The sequence below is a fragment of the Enoplosus armatus genome, chromosome 10 (genome assembly GCF_043641665.1).
Source record: "Enoplosus armatus isolate fEnoArm2 chromosome 10, fEnoArm2.hap1, whole genome shotgun sequence".
Taxonomy (NCBI): Eukaryota; Metazoa; Chordata; class Actinopteri; order Centrarchiformes; family Enoplosidae; genus Enoplosus; species Enoplosus armatus.
The window spans coordinates 5,583,762-5,603,263 of NC_092189.1; the positions used below are offsets into that span (position 1 = coordinate 5,583,762).

The 19,502-nt window shown below is 44.2% G+C and overlaps 1 protein-coding gene across 1 annotated transcript in view; it reads right to left on the bottom strand.

Annotated features, from left to right (window-relative positions):
* gpc3 (glypican 3) overlaps positions 1 to 19,502 on the bottom strand; it is an 89,477-nt gene that overhangs the window by 30,266 nt on the left and 39,709 nt on the right. The window contains exons 3-5 of the mRNA XM_070913736.1: positions 9,539 to 10,224; positions 847 to 989; positions 161 to 286 (exon numbers count right to left, since the gene is read on the bottom strand). Of these exons, the coding sequence (XP_070769837.1) occupies positions 161 to 286; positions 847 to 989; positions 9,539 to 10,224 (955 nt within the window). The remainder of the gene's footprint in view (positions 1 to 160; positions 287 to 846; positions 990 to 9,538; positions 10,225 to 19,502) is intronic.

The window sequence follows — 19,502 nt, forward strand, 5'->3', positions numbered from 1 at the left end:
GAGCAGACTATTTGTATAACCGATCATTTTGGGAGCCAATAAACCATCTGGCAGGCTGTAGGGTGTGCTAGCGTGTGGATATGTCTGTAGATGTACAAAGGGCCTGCAGTGAGTTTTCGAGCTGTTGATCCAGGCAAATGATTGCATGTCACTGATTTACCTGTCTGTCATCTCCTGCCCATTCCAGCAGAGGGAGTGGTTCGCTGGAGCAGGCTCACGGCTGCACAGCGCCTCCCCTAGGCCACTGTAGAAGGAGCCGAAGCCCCTCAGGTTGGATATGAACTCCCTGTAGTAGGCAAAGAAAGGAAATGTTCAACACAGAGAGAGACAAAGACTAAAACTTCAGTTAATCTGAATATGACTCACACACATCAGCTGGGACAAGAGCAGAAAGAGAAACTGTCCTACAGTGAGTGAAGGAGAGGAACAAAGGAAGAAACACAAAGACGAGGAGGCAGAGGTAGAATAAGAGAGGGAATTCAGCCTGATAACAGTGAAAGCAAGTCGATGAGATCCCCCTCGAGAAAGAGAGTGTAAAAGCGGCAAGAATAAGCGGTGTCTCTGTTCCTAATTGACATTAATCTGGCCATTGTGCTGCCGAGGCCAGCAGCCCCGCTGGGCATTATTACACTGTTCATTTAAGCTTGTTATTGCATCAGGGGTGTTAAAAACACTCAAGTGGAGAAAGACTGAGTGTCACAAGGAAACAGGAGGAAACCTGTCCACAGTGTCAGGGACAATATTTGTCTGTCAGACATAGATTGCTCCTGCCGTGGTCTGGCGAGCGAGTGCTGCATCATCAGCTGGAAAGGTCTCAGGCTGGATTACGGTTCCCGATGGCCTCACCTGCGGAGGCCAGCCAAAGTCTCATCAGAGTCCAAGGATGAGGGCTGCGTGTTGCGGGCTGCAGAGGCAGCGGGAGGCCGGGGAGGAGGGGATCTGACTGAGCGAGAGGCCCGCTGAGGAGTGTGTCCACACATGCCGCTCACCTGCAGAGGAGAGAGGAGAAAACGAGATGGTGGGACTGAGTGAGTGAATTCAGTTCCCCAAACCTCTTCACCCCACTTATGTTTCATTGCTCCCAGTTCCTGGCCCTAAGCCTGTTTATTCAAACTCTTAATAGCAATGACACTGCAGACAGTAAGAACCTGTCAACAGACAAACTGCTGGCCTTACTCAGCTGAGCCCCTCTGCAAATTGTCATCTGTTTGGGTTTGTTTATTTTTGGGAGGGATGAAAGCGAGGGGGATTTGCATTACAAACAAGTCATTGTATCCTCTGCCAGCCGTTTCCGCCTTGTTCAAATTTGTAATCATAACACTCCAAAAAAACGCAAGCGTGAAAATAAGGCCTCTCGTTTGCTTCTTCTCTCCCCACATAAATGCCATTGTGTTTCCACGCGGGACGACATAACAATAATAAATAAGAAGTCCCTCTCTGTCTCTCAGAGATAATGGACCTGACACATTCTTTTCAGGTGCAATAAAAATGCAAATGGCTTTTAATGTTTAGCTTGTGGTTTAATGATTTGCCGGTGGTTTAATTTCCCCCGGGGATACTGGCCGAGGCTTAATTCTGCCATGTAATGTTAACAGCTAATTGTGCCCAGCTCCACTTTAAGTGAATAGGCTGGCACCACTGCTGCTGAATACTGATGTGACCAGATAGAGCAGCACTAGGCATCTTTATCTGGTGGCAACCAAGGCCACATACACACACACACACAGATTTCCCAGCATTAACAAAAACAAATCATTTTATACAATTACTCATTTGAACATAATGCACTTAAGCCCATTAACATGATAAACATGTACCCCTACATAATATACTCATAACACACACACACACACTTGTTTATTGCATGCATGCTGACCTACACATACATGCTGATCAGCTGTAAGACAGAATCATCAGGGTTAATCAATACAGCCTTGTCATCCAAGGACACACACACACACACACACACAATCCTGATAGTCACAGATGGTTGAGTTCTTCTGCACCAGGAATTCACTAATACCCAGCATCCCTGACTAGCCATCTCCACTGTACTACACACACACACACACACACACACACACACACACACACACACACACACACACACACACACACACACACACACACACACTTCAGCCCATTGTCTCTGACACCCCATTCTCTCCCTCCACATTTTCCTCTCGTGTAATTCTCTCGTTCTCCGGCGCCTGGAGCGAGTGCCGGTGCTCCCACAGGCCATGATTAATGTGATTGGAGCTGCGTTCCTCTTTTTGTTTGTGCGTTCCCGGGAAGCCGTAGGGGAGTTGTGGCACAAGGGAAAGACTGATCCCCCCCCCCCACACACACACGCACACACACACACCCGCCGATTGTTTCCGGATTCTTCAAGGAAGGGCCTCATTAGTGGGTTATTAATATCACCCAGGGCTGGACTAACACAACCAACAGGAGAGTCTGCAGATAAAGCCTCCCTCAGAGTGAGAGCTAGGAAATATCTGCACACTTTTATCTGCTCTGAGCAGCCTGCCTCACAGAGAGAGAGAGGTGCTGATGGCCAGTAATACAACACACACACACACACACACAGTCCATGCACTTGCACACACCTACATCTCAGGTTCCATGTGGCGCTGTGCTTGTGCAAACATGGTGTAAAGATAAACTCCAAACCAATCAATGGCAATGCACGTGGACCCTGACACTGTAATGTATAATCAGGCTTATAGGCTACATTAATCTTGGTCACAATAAGTTATTAATAAGCAAACAGTTTCAGAGGGAAAGATGATACCATCAGCGGTGGAAAGGTGGCAGGGTGCCATGCACAGCTGTAACAGCATATTGGAGAATATTTGGTGAGTAATGTTTGTGTTCCAGGGGAGTCCAGGCTCATGGGAGAGACTGAGTCAGCACTCAGCCCTCCTCCTCCTCCTCCTCCTCTTCCTCCCCCCTGCATTGTTGTCATCAGCATAGGAACTGACTTCTGGTGAAATGCACACATTATAGGAATCCTATTTCAGCAGAAGCCCTTTCAAATTCTCCCAGTGATACGAAGATGAGGGAAAAGTCTCACTATGTGTCAAAAGTAAAGTAACACCAGACAGCTCTCATATCTTCCAGCGTATACTGTCTGGGTTGGAAATTTGGAATGTGGTGCAACAATATCTTCCAGTTTGATGTGGTGTAAGTTGTTTTAAAAATGTCTTGAATTGTTGTTTTATTCAGCCAGACTACTTCGAGATTTGAATCAAAATTCAGCTAGAGCAGTCGCTCCCGACCCTTCTTGTCTGACGTACCCTCACGTACCCCCCCCCGAGCATAAGTACCCCTTAACAGACACCAGTAAATGAGTTCAGTTCATATAATGTAGATGTCATTTTAACAGCATTACTGTGGATATTGTCAATATTGCTTTAATACAATTAAACTGTCAATGTTTACGTCAGTTTGGTCAACTTGGCATTTGTATGACTACCACTTGGGGTAAGCTGGGCGACTCATTTCTATTGTTTATCTATTATTTTCCTCTTTAACACAAATGTGAATACATCTAGATTATTTTTTTCAAATTAGCTGAGCTAGTTGCTCCACAATATTCCACTTACCCCATGGCAACTCCAGAAGTATCGGCAAGAGTTGTGTGGCGAATGCACTCCAAAGACTAGCTCATGGCGATAACACGTGCTGAAGAGAAGACGGCCGCAGACTAAGCTCCACAGATTTTAATACCGGTGTTTCGACCACACTTGGTCTCTCTCAAGGCAAGTTCAATACAAGTGTCAGATACAACCGTTCTATATATCCCACACCTGGTGGTAATCAACAATCGGTGACATCATCAACAAGTTACAAGGATACACACACAGACCGCACACTTAATAGGACTAGTGGGGTAAATCTATTCCTATTATCATCATCGGTTGTAAAACAAGAGCTGTAATTTATCTCATAACTTGCCCGTGTGGTAAATAATATGTGGGCAAAACTAGCAGGGAACCGAAACCGCATATAACAGATGATCGTAATAACACCAGATGTAAAACTATAAACCCCCTTAGAAAATAATCATCCTTAACATCTGAAATGATTAGATAATGCTTAGTTGTTTGTATCTAATGTCTCCATATTATTCAATTGTTTAGCTTGGACCCCTAAATATATATTTCTGTAATGGCTAAATGAACACAGGCCCGGTGTCCATTTCTTTGTACTTTTAGATTGCCCTCTTTCAGCTGGCTTGTTGAGACATCGGAGCATTTGGCTTCATGTATATCTGTGCAGAGGACACAAAGCATTGAAATACACGGATCAAAGCTAGTCAAAACATAAAGCATGTACTCACACAGAGTTTCAGTTAAAGCTCTTTTTCTTTCAGTCTAATCTTTAAATCTCACTAATCAGTTCAGCTCCGCACGCCTATTTAGTAAATCCACCGGTTCAGGAATCTCATTAATGAGATCAACAAATCCCCAAATATTTTGAAAATAATATTTGTTCATATTTTAGCACAAAGTTGGATTACAAAAGTTGTCAGTACCAAAACATATAGGTGACTAAATACTGACCTTAATTGAACTCATCACTAAAGTGGATGAGTAAGCCGTGCAGATCAGAGTCTAATTTAAAATGAGACATTAGTTGTTTGTGCATCAAGGTTAAAGAGATGCTTGTACGAAAAATGTATTTCACACTTCTCACTCAGAGTTGTGCAGTTCCTGAAGCATTCAGAGCTGTGAAAAGCTATTAAAGCCTGATGTCTTTTTGATTTTATAGACTCTGTTCTGATACAGATGAGACAGTCTGTGGGTCTGAAGTAGGTACATGATGTTTTTCTTCAAAGCGGAAGGTAGAAGGTGCCATGAGGGGCAAATTGTCTGCAGTAGGAGAGCGATGAAGATCTGATAAATGGCCCTTTAGTTCAAAGGATGTTATTCAAAAATGTGTAATTTGTAGATTTGTATCATCAACATTTATATCGCATACAAATGATGATCAGTAAGTAGTTAGACATTCAACATTTGTATGGTAAATATGAAGTTAGAGCCAGCAGCCAGTTAGTTTAGCTGGCCAACAGACACGTAATCCTGTGTAAAAACAGAAAATTGTTGTTTTTACACTGAAACAGACCATAAACCATTAGTTTATAGGTGCTGGTAGGCAGATTTCCCCTCTTTACCACACAGATACAAGAGAGGTATCAAGCTTCTCATCGAACTATTGGCAACAAAGTGAATAAGCGTATTTCTCAAAATATCAAACTATTCCTTTAACAACCTGTGAGGATACAGTGTGCAGTGATGTCATATCTTACATTAAGAAGCATGAAGAAGCTTGCTACTACAGTTGAGTTAGTATTCAATATTTTAAAAACATGTCAGTCTGTGTGTTTTTTCATCTTTTTAAAGCCATATACAAATATATAATATAATATAATATATAATAATTCAAACTACAGGATTGGAACTTTTTATGATCCCAAATCTGACTGACAGGTCTTTAAATACACATATCTGACGAGAAAACAGCGGAAAAAGCCTGTAAATTAAATTATGATCAGATAAACGAACACAATGCTTATTTTCATTAAGTCAAACTTTTCAATGATACAGGCAGATAAAGATTGGGCCTTTAAAAACAACAGTTTATCTTGAATAATTCAAATTAAACATACGACCCGATGAATAATCACTTTGACGATATGTTACAGCATTTAAACATGATTTATTGCATATTTGAATGTTCAAATGGATTTTACATCTGTCTACAGTAGCCTACATGTTTGAATCGATTAATAAGTAATAAAGACGCAGCAGAGGTTTAATTAGTGCTCGTTTCTTCAGTGAAGCAACAGTTCAGATGTGATTTGATCTGCTTGAGTGCACAAAGGGGAAGACAACAAAAAAATGAGAGCTGATGAAAAGTGTTTTATTGACAAAACAATGTTACAGGCACACAACGAGATTAGACTTATAACTAATCGCCCAGCTGTGACGAGTGTGTAACAACACACAGCTCATGTACTCTGCAGTATATCTCCTCTAATCTTGGCCAGATCCATCATCTTTCTGTCTCAACCTACTTCCCGTCTTCATTTTCAGCCGAGGGGTCACAGGGTGATGGATGTCTCCTCCACACTCTCCTGTCCTCCTTCCCCTTGGGCTCGCTCTTCACACTCTCCCCTCCATCCTTCTCTCTTTTTTTCCTCCTCCTCTCCCCCTCTTTGTCGCTGTTTCTCTCCTCTCTTTCTCCTCAGTAACTGGTAAAAATAGAGCTTCATAAATCATGCATCTTTTCTCACAGCGGCGCGTAAGAACGAGAGGAAAAGAAATAAATGGGGGGGGGGGGGGGGGGGGGGGGGGCAGGATGAAGGAGAGAGAAGGATGTTGAGGATGAGATGTAGAGACGGAGGTGGATGACATCAAACTCCAGGAGAGGGGTGGGAAGTTGACAGGGGAATAGATTGGAGCTGCAGGGCTCTTGGCTGCCCTCTCCAGCTCTCTGAACGTTGGTTGATTCACGCTGGAGTTGCACCGGATGGAGGAAATGAATGTTAACATGCCAGGGAGCGAGCTGGCGGACGATGAGTGGTCATCTCGCCAGCAGAGTAACATGTTTCAAGTCCACAGAGAAGAGAGGAGATGTCTCTCCCGCACCTCGAGGACTCTTTTACTCAGATAGAGTCGATCCGTTTGTCACCCTCTGTAACAGGGGTCTGCACTCTCACTGGAGGGGAGGTGAAGTGAGAGATACTGACCACAGCTGCAGCTCTTAAAGTCACATTAAACCACAAAACAAGACATAGAGCCATCCGTTTTTAGACATTTTAAAATCCATTTAGAAAATCACAAAGCAATGACTTTAAACTAGATGCAGTGAACAATATGTTTGGTGATGAGGCCCTCAAGGATGCTCCAAAATCCAACCAAGTTCTCACTGAAGATCATTACATTAGGTTCCTATTTGTTATATATATTTCTTATATATACTTATATTAATCGAATTTAAAAAAAAAAACATTTTAAAGCTACTCTGTGTTTGAACATTTCTGATTATGGCGCCCTCCAGTGGTTATATCAGAAAAGACACTGTGACGGGGACACCAACCGACCCACGCCATGGATCTGACCTGTGGACACAGATTCCACTCGAAGATTCAAGTATGACGTGAGTCTACTGAATGCGCATTTAATCTACATTGGACATATGAGACATCTGTCACAGCTTAATATTGTCACTGTTGGCAGAGACTCTAGTCTGCAGTGCAGTTACATACAAGTCACTAGCTAAACCGTAGAATTACACTGAATTACACTATTTTTTAATTGGGTAATTACCAAATAAAGTTTCACCTCTCTCTTTCCGTCCATATATGCACACATTTGCTTTCTCTCACTCATCCACATGTGCATGCTTTCTACGTCCTCCCCCCGCTCTCTCACTCTCACTTTCTCTCTTTCTTGTTGAGGAGTCGATTACACAACGTTCATCTGTCAATATCATTTCTATACCTAGATGTCTTGTCACCAAAGTCAAGCATCGACGTTCAGCCCTCAGTCAAGAGGAGGGTCACGAGAGACGGTCAGCTGATACACATTGACCCATTCAGATAGACCACAGATGACCCATGTCACTGTGGTCTAAGATGAATGGGCTGCAGGCAACACATGGACGGTCTTGTTTTTCTGAAAACGAAACCTTATTCCATCTGAATAATTTAAAAGATATAATCACATGGAAATGCTACACTACTATTGGCTCTGATTCTTTTTTATTTTAAAATGCTGGTGAAAATCCAAACACAAATCTCCTGTTGAAACAGTTTTGTTAACCGATTTTCTTCATTACTTTCAGTGATTCCGGTGCACGATGAGCAACTCTCTACTACATGACTTATATTCAGTTGAGTTCACCGCAAGAAGTGTGTTTTTTTTAAATATCTTTTTGCTTTCCACCGGTAAAAGTGTCTTAGATCTCATGCATGTGACTGGCACCCACCAGCAAGAGGGGTTTTCATATTGTTCCAACACTGCGTTACCATGTAACAATAATGTAAGTAACAAAAAATAAACTAAATGAAATTCAAGTTGGTTTTGATACAGTGTATGGACAATATATAGTTAGTTGGCTAAAACATGAAATCCCACTGCAACGGTCCTTTAATCCCTAATTTCATTCACACAAACCCTGTTTATTATTCGAGGTGAAGTAATCAGGTGTTGTCTAATTTTGGTTGATATCCCATGACGCCTCAGCGAGACAAAATTAGGCTTTAGGGAAATGATGCCTCTGTCCCTTCAATGACACCACTGAGCAAGGAGTGTCTCTGCAAGATTACATTCAAACACTCACACGCGCAGACGCACACACACGACCTTGTCACAGTGCTGAACAATACGCTGCCATAGCAGCTTTAATCCCGTATACTGGAACCAGAGTCAGAGCCATAAACAGAGTGTAAAGTAATCTGTGGCGACTGGGACTGCAGTCTTAAATAAACCCACACAGGCCTTATTTAATTTTGGATAAGGATCTCGCACACACACACAGAGCGATTTCCCCTAAGTCAGCGATTCATGGATGCAACCACGCCCTCGTGCTGGAGAGTAAGTGAGGTCAACCTGTGTGTTAATAAATGATGGGTTCTGAGTGGAAACCTGGTCACCGCAGGGATTCTGGGTGTGAGAGTGAAAAGTTCAGCAGATATACAGGAGCAGAAGCACATCCAGCTCTGTAACTCTGCCAGAAAAAGGCCCTTCATATTTCATGAGCACTTCTCCCTGACTTCACATGTGGGCTACGAACAAACTTGACGGTTTTATCGCAGTTCAAGCCACACATACCGGGTCACTGCCGAGGAGTGAGAGACGAGTTTCAGCAAGACGTGCTGGGAGCATCTGTCTGGCTGCCCTAAAAAAGACATGATTGCTCGCCTCCCTTCCTCTCTCCCTCTTGATTCAGCTCAGTCCAAGGTGCATTCTTGCTTTGAATGTGGAGAAAGAACATGTTGTAGGTCAGTTGTAGCCGTGTCTAGTTGAGTGTTTGGGATTTCTTATTACAAGGTGATGTCTACTTTGTTGCAGTGAACTGCAACTTTTCTTTTATTTCTTCATGTCCAGTGTGTTCTTCTGAGGGACATGCTTCGACCATGATGTTAGCACTACAACATCATAAAATACATCATAAAAAAAAAACTTCACTGCAATACAATATCATCACAACAGATTGCTTTGGTCAATCAAATACGTATTCCTGGCAGTTGACTTTGTAACATGAACAACATGAGTGTGGAGTCATATTAACTTTCTGTCCAACAAAACGGGCCTGCATTGAGCACTGAAAAAGGATATAACACTCTCATCTCATAGTGTTATAAATTGTAAACTGTCTGGTAAACCTTCAAACTCAAACGGGACTTCCTGAAGATTTTGAATTTGAATTTCATTGTCTCAGCAGTCCCTTATTTCTTAATGCAGCACACTTTGTAGTCTGACGCCCACATATTGAGTGTGTGGGTGTGTTTGTGTGCTGGACTCACCAGGGCACTGAGGCGGGTGCGGGCGTTCACAGCATGCTTGAGAGCCAGTTTGATCATTGACGGCAGTCTGAGAACAACAGCCTCCATGTCCTGCTCTCCTCTCATGGCACCGGCCAGCTTCCCCAGGCCGTCTACGTAGCTCCTCCAATGAGGCTGCACCTCCGCCGCCCCCCCCAGGCAGCCGTGCATCACCGCCTGACAGAAGCCTCTGCAGGTTGGCGGGCCCAGCATGCCCTGGCAGTGCGGGCAGTACCACAGCCTCAGCAGGGCTCGGCTACAGTCCCGGCTGGGCCGCAGGTGGTCTGTGGTGTTGACGACCTCGATGCCCAGGTTCAGCGCCTGCAGGAAGACTCGCGTGGCCAGGAGGGAGCGAGACAGACGGGTCATCATCAGTTTGGGATAAGGGCCAAATGCTCCGGAGTCCTTCCAGGCTCCTTTTACACACTCCTCAGACACAGAGGACACGCTGCCCCCCAGCAGGCGGCGGTATGCGAGGGGGAAGAGGCGACCATAGAGCACCGCTACCATGTGGTCCACTGTGGAATCTGAGCCCAGGATGTAGAGCGACATGTCCAGGAAGAGCTGCCCCACGGAGCTCTGGGCTCCCCCTCCGAGGCCCGGGAACTCTGACTTCAGCATGGCCAGGGTGGAGTTACGGCCGTGACGCAGCACCAGGTCGAAGGCCTCTGCAAGAGAGCAAGAGAACAACACGGGAGAGGTGAGAGCCGGGCCACCTTTTTGAAAGCTGTTACAGCAGGTGATGACATGCCTCAGTAATCACAACAACTACGCCAAGCTGTCAAAAAATAGGCAGCAATTTAGCTCAAAAACATGAAACACTCAAATAGATGCAATTCCCCCCAAACATCCATCCCATCGTTAACAGCCACAGTCAGAGAAAACTTCCCACGCACAGCCTCTGTTTCACTTTTTCCCGTTTTTCTCAATCTGTTGTTTTCTCTAATGGGACTCACACATGCACAGGACAAACACACACACACACACACACATATACCGCAATAACAGACGATGACTTGGAATATAAAGAGAGCAAAGCTTCCATAACACATGAAAAGCAAGATTCGGGGTTTGACCGTTAAACACAACTAAAGATCAGACCAGAAAAGAGCTCACGGAATCTAAAGAAAAAGTCCCTTTAAAAGAGAGAGTTAATCTCAATATATTAGTCAGCCTGAGAGAGGCATGGCCATGAGGATGTCTGCAGGGAAGGAAATCATACCGAGCATGCAGGAGGGAGCTGCGCGTGGCTGAAAATAATCAGTGGCGTTTCAAGGCACAAAGTGAAGTCTTATCAACAAGGTGGCACAAGAAGCGAGAGCTCTATCATCGACCCGGTAGCAAAATGAGTGAGGACCCAACAACAGAGGGGATTTAAAGCTCCATTACTGAACTTAGCAGGGGAGCTGAGAGTCAGTGAAATGAAGCTTTGGACAGGAGAATAGCTGGGTATGCCGAAATCCCATTTATACCGCAGCTAGTCCACTACATCACTTTGTTGAGAGTGATAGCTGCAACTGCTTTGTGAGGGCGGGGGTGGGGGGGGGGGGGGGGGGGGGGCACTGGTTTAGGGGACATTAGAGGAAGTTATTGGTTTTTGCGCTACAAATGCTATCCATTTCATCTTTGTTATTTGATTTTTCTTGCTCGGATAGTTTAATTTCTTTCTCTTCATGGTTCTCTGAGGTCAAATGAAGCTCGTCAGCCTGTGCAGTGCTCTGGGTCCTTGGGCAGCTTTGAGAAACGATGTGACAGCTCTGTCTCTTTTGTGTCGAATGTATAATGCGTTTTTCTGTGTGCAATTTCAGGCACATTAGGAGGTCCACATGAGAATATGACAATAAAGGAAAGGAAATGTACATTACGCCCACTCTCTGACTAACTGCTGCTGTTGTGCATTTCAGCTATGTAACTTTTGAAAGACTAATTACCACAATCTTCCTTTAATCCCTCAAATTAAAAGTTACATTGATAAGAGACAAAACGTTGGTCAGTTCAGTTGAACTTTATGACTCCACTGTTGCGTTACATTTCAGCACATCAAAGAATAACGTTTCGCTGATTTTTATCACAAACGTATAACAAGAAGTGAACAGCAGGAGACATGCTGCAAGGTTGTCTAAAGCTGTATTCAGACTCAACACGCAGCAAACGTTAGTATGGCAATGCCGAGTAAAGTCAATACATAGAAACAAGTGGGAATGAACAGATGCAAATTCATTCTGGGTGGCAAAGACACCCATCCATATGAGATGAAAAATGTTTCAACTTGAGTGAAAATTGCACTTATTTTGAGGCTTTGTGACCCAATTAATTAATTTATGGAAATAATTAGAAAAGGAGAGAAAAATAACAGAAATAACTGGTAATCTTTGAGATCAGTCAAAGCCCTGGCTGCCACAGAAACACAACGCAGGTACTGAACACACATACACATCATCGGTGCACACATTGCTAGCTAGCAACAGCTAACATCAGTACAGTCGGTACATTGGGGGCGCATGAACACAGACTGCACAGTTTGTGTCTGGGTTTGAACGCATTTTCAAGCTACAACACTGTGTTGCTGTAAGTTTCTATTCCGCGATGATGTCTTTGACTCAACTGACTCAAGAGAATCTTGGGAAATGACGGGAAATTCATTATTGTTATCCTGTAGTTGCCACAGTGGCAAGTAACACGGTCTTGCTTTAAGCAGCCAGTTTATCCCCAAACTTCCTCTGTTGTAAATTTGAATGTGTGTGTGAATATGAAACAGGGTGGAAAACAGTATGCGTGCTCAGCGATGTAGCTGCAGAGTGAATAAAGGTTAAGAAAAAGATTTGAGGATGTTTGGGTGAGTGTGAGAGGATGCTCGGGAGAAGCGCACATCTGGTGAGATTTTCAGGCTACGGCCGCCCTGCTGCGTCTGGCGAGCGCTTCCCTCTGTGATCAATGAGCAGGCAGATGTGCAGATTGCCAGCCGAGACGAGGAGACAGACTGGGAGGAGGTGAGACATGCCCACACACACGCAGATAAATGCAAAGTCTTCTATTCCTGGTAATACAAAAGCGTGAGTATCTTATATTTGGTTACTGATTGAAAATTGAAGGCAGTGAGAAAATGCACATCCACCTCAAAGCTATTTGCTTCTCGTCTTCTTGGTTTCTATAAAAGCCTCTTACATCAAACCCTGTAATTCAGCTGCGACCTGTAGTATCTCTTACACCACAAAGCGAAGAGCCACTTCGTAATGATAAAGACAAAGACTAGAGGGCTCTTCATGAATGCTATTCAATGGCTCTAAGTAGCCGGGGTTATGGTAAGCACCATCGTGAGCCCATTTCCTGCGCATGCTGCTCACTCTCTTTCACCACTGAAAGCCTGTGCAGGATCAGGTATCCTCTAATGGAGGGGAGAGGGGCTGTATGTCAGGGACCTGTGACATTCTGGATACAACTGTAGGAGGTCAAGAGCACACATTACCAGAGCAGGAGCCCGCAAACATATTGGGTCACGCTTAAAATTATCAGTAGCATTCATTTTGCCCGTGTCACAGATGGAGGCAGAAGGCTGGCTGCAGGAAAACTGTCCCCCCTCTGAGACTGGAGGCTTTTTACAGACAGATCAGCAGCACAAGGCAGAGGGGAACGTCTCTGCCTCTCCTCTTTTACCTCTGTCCACCTATTCCAGCAGCCAGATAATGTTTACTCCAAGGATTTGGGGCGTCTCAGCTTCCTCGGGCATTCAAATATGGATATTCACTAAATGAAGTCCAATATTCAACAGCCACTCTCTGTCATATTGTCATCGAGGATACCGTAAATCCGCGGTGGTACATCGTGAATGCTTCCCCATAATATCTACTTTCTCTGCATATCACGCCATCAATCAAAGCCCCCAATTAAACTGTGAACAAGTGCTGCAGATTTCAGGTAGTCTAACGCGTAAAAGAAGTCTAATAAATCTGTGTCACAGTGAGGTCACTTACTTCTGACACCCAAAAGCTCTGAGTGACTCCGGCTCTGACATAAAACAGGCTTTTCACATAATCTATGAATGGTCTGTCAGATGAACATATTTGATGTCCATGAGGCCATCAGTCTGGGTGCTGCATAAGTCAACTCTCCGGCTCATAACACACCAGACTGACTGACCGGACGCTGACACGCTGCCAAGGCAGACATGCGCCTCATCAATCAGCGGCCCGTACACCTATTATCCCCAGGAGAGGAAAACATCAATAAATTACCCAGCCAATGAGACTAATCCATTTGGCTGACGGAGTGTCACCTCTAGCCGCCACGGAGACGGATAGAGAAGCCGCTGCCACCTGGTCCTGGTGACAAAACAGTACCTGTCCAGGACGCAGAGAGAGGACTGGCAGGAGGACTGGACGCAGGCCAGTGTCAGGTGGAAACCTTGTATCAGCCTTTTCAGCTTGTTGATTTAGGAAGTGGCTTCATGAAGCCAACGGTGGTCAAAATGTCTCATCATGTGTCTGCAGTAAAAACCTGCAAATCACCAACACTGGAGTTTGAGGGTTTTTACATGAGTGTGTTGAGCATACAGATTTGCGCACAGGCTGACGCACACACAAACCTCCCAGCAGGCTTTGTATTCAGTTAGGATTTTATGAGCCTGTCTAGAACAAAAGCAGCATCTGTTCATTGACTGTAAACAATATGTTGTTTTTCCAGACACATTTCACTCAGCTCCCACAGAGCAACCAGGTAACCTGAGAGCAGCTCCACCTGACGAGCTGAGTCCGGGTGCCCTGGGCTCACGGGGACGGCGGCGGTGGCGAGGCAGTGAGGCAGGGCGGGGTGGGCTGATTCCAGGAACAAAGCAGACAGGATGCTGGTAAGGCCCAGATAGCATCACCAGCAGACCATGAGGGCCAATGGACAGCGGGGCAGGAATGAGACATGTATTAGGTTACTCCATCTGCTAGAGAGCGCCTCATCTCACACACAAACACACACGTGCACACACACACACACACACACACACACACACACACACACACAATGCAATCACACAGCGCACAGCAGTAGCCAGGTGGTGACAGTGTGGGCGAACATTTGGCAAACCATAGTGGAAGGGCAAAGTGTGAGTGAGGTGTAAGGACTGGAGTTATACACACACGCACACACACACACACACACACACACACACACACACACACACTGGCAGATTTTCCTTTTCATTCATTTATTTGCCCCCCAATGAGCTTCTGGAAAATGTTTCCCCACAGCTAGGCAAAATAAGAGACAATGAGAATCCATCCTCTGGTCTACCTGTAGTTGGCTCCCCATAAACAAATGAGGAACATTTATAACACACGGTTTGGGTGATCATTTTTGCCTGTTTTCTCTGACGCATTCGTTTTGTTTAAAACCTGCATCATCATCTGTCCGCTCGTGTTTCCCATACGACTCCTTTTTTAGCAACGTCGTTATGTTCCTCCGACTTGATCAGTACAATTATTATGATGGCCAAAACTACAACAATATGACTCAAGTTGTAACTAGAATGATCCTTCCTATTCTTAAGAATAAAAGTATAAAAGCCACAAACATCCGACTTATTATTATCATCATTATTAACTCATTTTGCGTATTATCAGTGAGAATTATTATAAATCTTTACTCATTGGAGCAAAGCATGAGTTCGGGCATTTTCCACCAGTTCTCACACTGTACAACAATTTACTATAAATGTTCAGTTCCTTTGATATATATTCACCCTCTATTAATCGTATAATAATAATAATAATAATAATAATAATAATAAAAATTATTAATAATAAAAAAGAGTAGGACTGAGTTTTACTGCTGATTTTACTGTGAAATTTGGAAAACTGGGTGGTTTATGTGTTACTTTCATTATAAATGCTATGTGCTTGATTACAAGTGGACTCAGTGGGTTTTAGAGAGGAATCCTCATAATCTGAATAATCATATTAATATCCATATATAGTAAAATACATCACCTCATTTAAGTGATTCTAAAACGAGCCCAGGTACAATAAGCCACATCCAAAAAGACTCCAGTCCTCTTTTATCTTAATAAAAGACAAGAAGCCCTGGACATGCACATAGACCAATACTGCTGGTCCTTCCTGACACAGAATACGCCGGGCTGCTTCCTCTGCCTCCATATTTCTGTCTTTCACCATCGGCTCCATTGATCTCTGGCGCTGCCGTCCTCGCTGAGGTCAAAGGTGAGTCGTGGTCTATCTCAAATCGGCAAACATGCGCTGTAAGAGGACACGGTGTACAGCAGAATAGAGGACACAGCGAGGTGGGAAGGACGCGAGGGCAAGAAAAACACAGCAGAGAACTGGAGAGTGGGGGGGTGGGGGGGGGGTTAGTGAATATTGCCAGAACATGTGGAGAGAAACATTCAGCGAGGCAGGCTTTGAAGCTGCATTCAAAGGCAGCTGGAGTCAAGCAGTGCCAGAGCTGCGAGACGCATCGCACACCTCTCTCCAAAACTCAGCCACGGGCGAGAGAGACCCGACACCCTAATCAAATGCTCGCCTCGCAGACAAAACACACGTACAGTAGATACATCTTTGGACTCAGAGGAATGCTACCACTCAGAAGTGAAAGGCTGCTCCAATAATGGATTAATTTCCAGCACACAGGCCGAGACAGAGAGACAGGTCACACACACACACACACACACACACACACACACACACACACTCCCACAGCTCTTGTTGCTCTCCAGGGTTGTGATTTGAGGACGTGGATAGAAAGCCTGCAGCCCATCCAGAGGGGAGACATTTTGAGCAGAGATGAGAGAGGTCACAACAAACACAGCCCTGAGTGCTCCACTCCAAATCAAGCATCCGAGCTCTATTAATCCAACATGCAGCAGATCCTGTGGTTTAAGATGAATACACTCCCACTCATTCACCCTCAGTCTATCTTTCATGCTTGCAACACATCACGCCCATGCACCAGGCTTAATTCTGCACAGCTCGCCTTTTCAGACAGAAACAAATGTTATAGAAGAAATATTTGCATTGCAGTTTCATAGAGTGCTTAAATAGTAACGAAAGATGAGATCCTTTTTTCCTATTTGAAGTCGAGCTTTTAAGACATAAAAGAGCAATGGGCTGAACTGGAGTGAACTTATAAAGCGGAGCAGCGAGGGGATACGGAGTGTTTTTGAAGTTCTTGAAACAGATGGATGCACAGTGTGAGATAGAGGGAGGAACAAGGAGTGTGAGAGATGGGGAGAAAGAGATGGAGTGAGGCAGCGAGGGCGCAGGAGGGATGACTGGACGGCGGCTGCCTTACTCGTGAACACGGAGCTGCGGAGTCGTTACAAGACAAAGAACTTTCAGCGGATTAAAAAAAACACGTTAAGGCTATCATGTCCGGTTTCGTCCCGTGTGTCGGACCTGCAGCTGGAGGCTCTGCTGCCTCACAGTGTTGTTTCAGTCAGCGAGACGTCAGAATATCAGAGGTTAATATTAGTAAAGTTGCATTACGCTCATTAAGTCACACTCGACCCCCTTGATGTTCGTGAGCGTGTATGTGCATGCTTGAGATGAGAGCAAACCCTCTTAATTAATACAAGCTGAATTTAACAAAAGATTAGAAAGGCCAGTGCCTCTCGCTGTTTTAATAATTAATCACAAGTTATATTCGCTCTTTTTCCTTTATAATGAAACACAGTATGTGAGATGTACTGTGATACACCGCCACATACTGCCAGATTATTTGAAGATGACTTACCCTTGTCATGAGATCAAATGGACTGTGTGTGTTAGTGTGTGATTGTGTTTGTAATTGACCGCCTGAACCCCTGAGGGTTGAAGGACACCGATGACAGTTTTCATTACAGAGCTGCAGAGAGCAGTGCGACGGCCACAGTGTTTACTGTATCGCGTCCTCGACACCATGTGGGCTCAGATGCGACTCAAAACACTGGATCAGTGTGTGCCGCGTTTGATGGACCAGAGTTCAGTAACTTCAGTAAAAAAGAAAAGAAAAAGAGGCCTCCAAAAGAACAAAACATTTTTCAGCAGAGATATTCCGACTTCAGGATTAAGTCTGTGAAAGGAAAGATGGCCTCGGGGAGAAATAACATGCCAACAGACTTTGATGTGGAACATGAAAATGTGGAGCTTTTAAAAAGAAGCGGTGGAGGACGAAAAAAGCTCTAGTGGAGCTTTTTGTGGCCGGCAGAAGGTAACAGGCTTTAAAATAATAAAAAATGTTGGACCCTGCAGGTCAGCAAAAGCCTGCAAACTGCTGCTCACCGGTTATCAGTATAGCTGTCTTCGAGGAGGGAGGCATCAGGGCTGAAATGCGCGGTCAGGAGGTCAGGCGGAAGAGGAAAAAGATCAGCGGGAAATAACTGAAATAGCCAGAGGGGGCTTAAAAGAGGGGGCATTGATTTATGCTGATTTAACAACAGCGTTTGGCAGATAGATGGAGAAACAACTCGGCAAAAACTGGGAATGTTATCAGAGCAAAGATAACAGAGCAGAGAGCTTTGGAGTATCTGAAGGCAAAAGGAGGCAGCTGTCTCGGAAACAAAAAGAAACGTTGGGAAACGGCAACAAGTTGAACAGCGAGTGCCAAGCAGGAGACGTCTCACAAAAAAGCCCGGCTCCAGGAGATGACAGAGAATGAATCAGTGAACTGCTGTTTTAAGAGTAAACTGGGAGAATCCCTGATCACACTGACGGCCACAAAGGATGCTGGGAAGAAACAAAGGAGAGGAATGAGCTAAGACAGCGTTCTGCGAGGCTCATTTAAAATTTATGGAATCACTCGTCACTCGCTCGTCTTAAGTGAACACACAATCCAGATAGAGTTAACAATGTTCGTCCCAGACACGTATAAACCTCTTCTGTTGTAGCTGACAGCCCATCAGCACTGCGTCTGCCTTCTTTCATGATCATACGCAGTCTCACATACTTTGTACTTTCTCTTTTCACCTGCTTGTAATCTTGTATCCTTTAACCCCTTATATCAATACTTAATCTACATTTAGAAAAGGCTGATGCAACATTACAGCTTAGCGTGAAATTTAGAAATATGAAAGAAGCTACTGCGGCAAACTGTTCTAAAATAATGACACCTTGAGAGAACATAAGAGGGTGGAAGTTTAAGCAGGTAGAAGCAGGCTAGAATATGTTAAACAACAAAATTCAACAAGACTTGAGAAAGTGGTGTTTAAGTGAAGTTCTGAAGGGATAATGTCTTCATCCTGGGTGCTAATTACTCTTGACGAAACTATAAATCAGACGCACGGTGATGAGTTCAGCTTTGCCTGCTGGAAATCCGTGATCAACAGAGAGTAAAAATAGAATGGGTTCTCTGAAGAGGACCAAAATCTGAACATAACATGCAACAAGTGTTCTCCAGCCTTGTTCAAACATCCCACACAGGCAACTCAGAAGCAAGAAGTCATGGGCTTTTGTTTAGTGGCTGCAGCAAACTGTAAAAGGCAGACGAGCTGGAAACAATCTGCCGACAGAATTCTTATAAGTGGCTTAACTGTCTCTCGCATTCTAATAGTGACTTTGACCTTTTTATTTTCACGTTGGAGAACATTAGTCCCTCGGTAAACTGTGTAACCTTGGTATATCAACGCTAAAGTGTTTCTTATCCTAATGTCATGCCACCACAAAGACCCAGTTAAGTTCCCAGCAGTTATTCATCTTTAAATTCGCAACACAGTCTTCAATGTGGTGGGACGCAGGTGAGGGATCATGCTTTTCAGTCACTTAAAAAAAAAAGACCTCGTCATGTTATAAGAGCGTGATATAAATGTAGCATGTAGTTCATGCAGATATGGTATTATAAGTTCATTAAACTGACTCATCTCCCTCCTGGAGTGCCAACAGGATGTAACTGGATCTTATCATGTAACCATTTACATATATATATATATATATATATTTACACACATTTAATATATATATATTTAATTCAA